Raw genomic sequence first — 6,779 nt, forward strand, 5'->3', positions numbered from 1 at the left:
TAGCCCACCCCCGCCACTAAAGCAGGTTCACCTGGAGCACTTAATTCAACTCACGCTGAATATGGGTTTTTCCCTCAGGCAGTCGGTATTCTTTAAGCCAAAGTGCACCAGAGATGTGTATCCTGCTAGGTGAAAGACATTCATCTCATAAAGGATACTTTACATCCTGGAACTGAAGGATTCTACTGAAATCTCCAGCTGAATATCACACTTTGCCAAACCATTTGAAAACGGGCCAAAGATGAAGAATTCCTCGCTAAAATAATTCATATCAATGCAAATTCGAAAGGTTCAGTACCTGCCTGAGGCTGAAAAGGTATTCAGATGTGGGCTTAATGGTTCAGCCATCTAATTCGATGGCATTATCAAGTGTATCTCTGAATTCAATCAACGATTCTCTTTCATTCCAGAATTATCCCATTTGTCCGTCCCGTGCGCTATGAGGACGTGCAGCAGAAAGTGAAAACAGCCTTTGGCCAGCCACTGGACCTCCACTACATGAACAATGAGGTACCAAGCGTTGCTGTCTGCGCTTCTTTGCAAGCACTGAATATTTTTGTGGGTAGTGCCCTCAGGAAATTTGCGTAGGGTCAGCCATCTCTCTGGTGTGTCATGAAAGGGAGGAAAAACCTTGTAAAACAGGACAGCAAGACAGTGCTGTAATGAAGATTTGTGGAGTAATGGAGCGATCAGCATCCTGTCTTACATTCTCTTTCTTTTTCTCCTTGTTCTAATGTTTGTTTAAATACCTATTGTGAAAGTAGACTTATTTTTTCTGCCTTTTCTAATGATCTTTTTTTTTCCTCCTTTTTCTTTTGCAGCTGTCTATTCCTCTGAAAAATCAAGATGACCTGGATAAAGCAGTAGATCTCTTAGACCGAAGCTCTAATGTGAAAAGCCTTAGAATATTACTGCTGTCTCCAGACAGAAACCATGTAGGTAACAACTTCTGTGACTGCAGCAGAATGAAGGTTTTTACCCTTGAGTCTCTGAAACACGATGCCTTATCTGAGAGTAACGGGGATTAGTAAAATCACTCTTCACAGACACGAATGCATATGTTTATCCTCTTGGCTTTGGATTAGCTATAGGTATCTCTTTTTTTCCTGGCTTCAGCAGCTGTTCAGGGACTAAAACATTTCAGCTTTTTAAGCTGTTGTACGAAGGCCATTTTATATCAAGTACCCAATAACTGTGTTCAGAAAACACTTAATGAGTTTGATTCGCAGAGAACTTCTTTAACCTTTGATTAATAGCACAGCGTTGAAGGTGTGTGTAATTATGTTGCCTTTAGGAAAGCACAGGCTGTCCTTGAGGACAAGCTGTTCACATTTCTCCTGGGTGAGAAGCCAGTGATTTTTCAATTCTGCAGCCTAGGGAGCTGAGTCCAGCCTTACTCTGTACAAACTACGTGGCTTTTAGCTGACAATGGGGCATTCACGCCTCAGATGAACTTGATTGTGTCTTGGTTCACCTTCCTGTACCATGGGTAGCTGTGGCAGTGCGTGTCAATGCAGTTTGCGCTTTTCAGGAGAACAGAGAAATAAGTCTTTAAGTCAAGCTCCCAAAGCTGCCCACTTTGGACAGGGGGTTGACTGCAAGCTGAAGAGGGCAGGGGGAGTCAGAAGTTACCCTTATTCCTGATCTGTGACTGGAGAATTTTGTTCACTCAACCAACGTTGTCTTTTTTTCAGAATTAAGGTCATACAACTTTTCAAGCCAAAGACCTTGATAGTTCAGATATTTTATTAGCAAATTAGCAAATTCTCTTGGAGAGTAACACGAAAAGCTGCTCTATCTTAAAAGCTCTGTTGGTAGTATCTTGTTAATCTTGAATGTTCATCCCTATTCAAGTTCTGCAGGCTGTGAGCTCCAGCTCTTAAAATAACCATCCCTGAAATTCTTGCAGCTGTCAGGAGAATTTAAATATACTTCTCACTATTTTTTCATTTGAGAATCCATGTTAATAGAAATACAGAGACCTCCAGGAGCGTTAACAGCCCTTTCCCAAATGACTGGATGCCAAAAGCTGGAAAGGTGTAGGAGGGGATGATGCTGTTCCTTGTCCTATGCCCTTTCCCGAAGCATTTGTTAGGGGCTGTTCTGAAGACAATACTTGGCAAGAAGGCCTTTGGTCTGACCTGACGCGGTCAGACTTTGTTGTGTGTTGTCAGGAAACGGTCTGTAAAAGGTGGCCTCCACTTTTGGTATAGCACAGTAAAACAATCCTCTTTTATTGTCATCTCTTAATTTCAGTGTCTTCGGACTGCAAACCAGATGTGAAATACTACTACCTAACCTTTACATAAGCCACCTACCGCAAACACTTAGTACAGCTCATCCCTCCACCAGCCAGCACTGTGGTGTTGTCTTTTTATTAGCTGTTTTTTCCTCTTTTGCTCAAAGCAGAAACAAAACAGCGAAGTCTTCAGTGAGTGCCACTGTTTCCCCCCTCTCCTCCGACTTCCTCTGCAGCTCTGAGTTGCCTGACAGGAGAACCCTCCATGTGATAAAGCAAAAGCCCACAAGTCTGAAGGAGGTTTCTTGGCTGCATGATCTCATCCCACTGAGGGAGCGGGAAGCATTATTTTTCCTGAAGTACAGGATGCAGATTTTGTTTTGGTTGTGCTCTTTTCTTTTTCTGGGGATGGAAAGGTAATGCTGTGCCTTTGGCACAAATACGTATAGAAAACAAGTTAACTTTATAGCCGTAGCTGTGTGACTAGCACTGAGCTGTGTTTGTCAGCAGCGTGTATATTAATTTTCTTGTGCCTCTTTCTGTGGCTCGTTGGTGCTTTCTTTTATCCAGCAACTCACTTCTCTTGTCAGTCTGTCCTTTCTGTTTAGAAACTAATGGTAAAAAACTGGTTAAGTTGAACACCTAGAGCACTAAAGCCAGGCTGTCCACAGAACTGGTGTGACCCCTGCACCCTTTATTCAGCTCCCATGAATCTGTTCGTGGTGGAGATTTAAGTCAGGCTGCCTCCTTTCTTTCTGCAAGGGCCAGTGTTTGTTAAATGAGCAACTATTCAATACTTCACTTTTTTGATTGTGTGGCCTCACGCCTTGTTTGCCACTCATTCAAATAATTTTCGGAAGTTAGAATTACTTTCCTTGGGATATCTGTGGCTCTGTTAATCTCAATGAAATAAATTATCATGAATTAGAGTCTGTAAAACCCAAGAGGAAGCGACTCTTACACCCTCTTGTAAAACTAGGTACTTTGGGACAAGAAGATTAAAACCAAAAGTGTCCACTGGTATTGAGCACCTGCTTTGGTGGGCACAGGTTCTCCTTTGCTTGGGGGAGGTTGCAGTTCACAGTGCCCGTTCCTCAGATAGCTGGTATCCTGTGCAGTCCTCTGTTATGGGCCCCTCCTCCCTGTGTCATCCCTGGAGTGAGCACGGAGGTGTTAGCTGCCAAAGCTCCACTCTAAATACTGCCGGGTGAGCATCCACTGGAGTCCGGCATGGCCTCGCAGTTTCTCATGGCAGAGCTGTGGGTCACTGCTGCTCAAGGGAGACAGCCCTTCTCCTGGGCAGCATCCTACTGCCCTCCATTGCCAAACCATCCTGCGTCGTACAGAGCGTGCTGGAGTTACCCCTTCTGTCCTAACAAACTGGGGAGAAGTCCTTTGGCATGTCTCCTTTCATTCCTCTCCCCACTTTGAATGAGATGAAGGCACTTCATCTGGAAAAATGGCCTTTAATTAGATGATGTCTGTGTAAGTTCAGGGAAGGATGAATAAAAGCAACACAGGCAGCGTTTGTTTGGCATCTCCAAACTCCTCGTGCTCTTAAACTCCCTAGAATTTATTTTCACTTGTTACGAATGTCAGGTTAGTTTTTAAAGATTGAGGGGAGTTGGGTTGCTCTCAGTCTGCCTCTGGAAGAGCGCAGCATTCGTAACACATCTCTGCTGGCCAAGGCGGCTGATAGAAATCGTAGGTGCTCCCCTGGTCTGTTCTCAGCAAGTGGTACCAGCCCCTTCTTGCTGGTTTCACAGCTAGCTGCTGGTGGAAGACCAGCACCAAGACTGCGCTGGATTTGAGGCTGGAGGGTCACATGCTCTGGTTGTTCGGCTCCTGGTTTACACCGTGATTGTAAAGCTTGCTCCTTTGATGCCTTTATTGTTTGTGTTCTGTGAAGTTAATAAGATTTCAGGCTCCAGAACTGTTTCTGAGCTGTTTTCTTGCTACTAAACATAATGATATTTTTGAAACCATGGCCGGACTGCTTGAGCTCTTCAGACTCATTTTATTTTTATTTTACCCAACAGACCAGTTCTTCACCCCATTCTGGACTGCCCAAACAAGTCAGAATTAAAACTTCCCAGTCTGTGGGGGATGTGAGCACACCCTATCAGCAGCCAGAGCCCAGAAGCAGGCATCTGTCTGTCAGTGAGTATTTTTGCCTCCTCTGTTTGCCTCTGTTTTGTGAAATGTATCTTTTGGGCACCAGTGTTCATGGTATAGTGTTTATGAAAGCCAGGAGAAATTGAAAGGTTATTCTAGGACAAGGCAGTTCGTTTTCAAAAGCTCTTAATATGTTTACAATAGAATGTTTCAAGGTTCCTTACTAAGTCGTTGAACAGCTGAGGAGCTGCTAAAGGGAATGTCCTAAAGCCAGATTCATTGAGGTTAGAAATCTGGAAAGCCTAGTGCGTCCATTAAGCTTTGTATTTAGACTGGCAATTCCAGTTCATGAAACCTAGATTTGATTTTTTTTCATGTTGGACTTTGGAATCTGTCCTCACTCATGTAATCAAACATTTTACTGGGAGCACAGGAGCTGCGCCTGCATTTCCAACCAGTGCCCTACATACCGCGTTCCCTAACCCTTCACTCCGCGGTTACCAGATGAGCAGGGCACGAGGCTGCTGCCGGGGTGACTGGCACAGCAGCACTAAAGATGCTGAGAAGTCAGAGTAATATGGACCTTTGCCCCATTCTCTCTGTGTTTCTGTTAGCTTAGTGAACTCAGGTGCAGTGGAAAGGTGCATGAAAGGCTCCCCTAATTTTTATGACTTTTATCTCTGGTAGATTTGTCTGTGTTGTCCCAGTTCCTGTGCTGTATCCCCTGTATAACTATACAGTACTGTTCCAGTCTGTGGTTGAAGGATGCTCGAACCCGGTAACTTTTTATATGAAAAATTAAAACATCTTGAACTGTTTCAAAGAAAAAAAAAACAGTTTTTTGTTTAGAGTCTGGCTTCTCGGTGTGAAACTCAGGAAGCCGGGAAGGAGCGGGAGGAAGGTGAGCCGTAACCGGGATCTGCCGCGTGAACGCTAGAGCCTAAGGTGGTACTTGGGGTAAATTACTTCTGCTTTAGAAGTGAGAAGAGCTACATTTTGCTGGAAACAGAAGCAGAGAATGGCTGTGTTTGTTCCAACAGCTATTTTAGGGCTTGTCAGACCTAATGCCTCAGATGACAAGTGCAGCAAATGACGAGGGCAGTACCAGGAGCTGGGAATGTCAGAGCTGTTTTGTTTCCAAGTTCTAAACCAGCTCCCTCTGTGGAAGAGGAGTGCTGCAATTCCACTAACTGTGTCAACCTGAGGCATAATCATGACAGGATTTTAGCTCAGTATTTGCAATGCAGTTTTAGTGTCCAATAATAAATCTGATTAAACTAGAACAGACAGTGCCCGCGCTGCGGGGTCTAAACTGGAGCTGGATCCACACTGTTCTGGGCAAAGGTAGTTGGGAGATTACGCTTAGCGGAGAAGGGCTTGAGAGCTAGACCAGGAGTTCTCGATACGAGGCTTGTCTAGCAAACCTGCCTGTATCCTGTCCCGAGTCTGACGATCCCCTTTTGTAGTTTGCTGTTATGAAGTAGCAAACAAACAAAGAAGTGCTGAAAGCTTCTGAAGTACGTGACTGAAACTGGGACAAAGAGTTTTTCCATCCCTTCTAGTCTGAAGTCAATATGCATAAAAAGAGCAACAGTCCTCGGTCCCGTGAAGAAGGCAGTGGTATCCATGCACGGCTAAACACCACGTTCCTTTTTTCACAGACAAATTCAATGCCAAAAATATTTTATTTAAAAAAAATATAATAATCTTTCTCTGTTATTGGCATTCTGAGGTATCCAATTAATGATGCCAAAGCTAACAGACTGTACCGAGTGTCTGTCGTGGGTAAATTGTATAGTAATAAGGGGCCCCTTCTGTATCCCAGTGGCACAGACTCTCTCCTCTTATCCCAGCTCATGGGCGCTTTCTGATGAGCCTGTCATTCATCAATCAAAAAACCATTTTATTTTCTGAGCATGTTGAAGTAGTAGGCTGTACATTATTAAGGTGTCTAGAAGAGTTCCAGTTCAGAGGTCTGCTGGTAATTTGGCAGTAGCTCAGCCTTGAATCAACTTCTTCTTTCTCTTTTCCTATCACTGGTTTGGCAAATGAATGTACCCCTGTTCCCGAGCATTTCAGGCACAGTGACTTTCCTATCCGTACCACGTCACGCAAGGAAAGTCGAAAGCAGCATTCAACAAAAGTTGTTGCATGCAGGAGATACGTCTGTATAGTTCCTGTCTCCTAAAGTGGATGGGCCTCAAGCCCGCTGTCACCAGTTCAGACGTTTGGAAATAAAGATAACTTTTATTTAAAAAAAAAAAAAAAAGTTGCTAAGCATTCTGGCAGCGCTTGTGTTTTTTCCACTCACTTCCTTTGATATACATTGATTTAGTGCCGACTTCCCTTTCCTGCCCAGCGATGGTGGCCTTTCCACAATAGCGGCTGGGCCGCTGCCCGCAGGACTTTGGGTGCCCTCGGCCCT

General features: G+C 44.3%; 1 protein-coding gene across 2 annotated transcripts in view; it reads left to right on the top strand.

Annotated features, from left to right (window-relative positions):
• Positions 1 to 6,779, top strand: part of MAP3K3 (mitogen-activated protein kinase kinase kinase 3) — a 28,798-nt gene that overhangs the window by 7,262 nt on the left and 14,757 nt on the right. For both annotated transcript variants that reach the window (XM_010133813.1, XM_010133814.1), the window contains 3 exons: positions 411 to 510; positions 822 to 935; positions 4,279 to 4,399. In XM_010133813.1, coding sequence (XP_010132115.1) covers positions 411 to 510; positions 822 to 935; positions 4,279 to 4,399 — 335 coding nt within the window. The remainder of the gene's footprint in view (positions 1 to 410; positions 511 to 821; positions 936 to 4,278; positions 4,400 to 6,779) is intronic.

This window comes from Buceros rhinoceros, unplaced genomic scaffold (assembly GCF_000710305.1).
Source record: "Buceros rhinoceros silvestris isolate BGI_N320 unplaced genomic scaffold, ASM71030v1 scaffold21293, whole genome shotgun sequence".
Classification (NCBI taxonomy): domain Eukaryota; kingdom Metazoa; phylum Chordata; class Aves; order Bucerotiformes; family Bucerotidae; genus Buceros; species Buceros rhinoceros.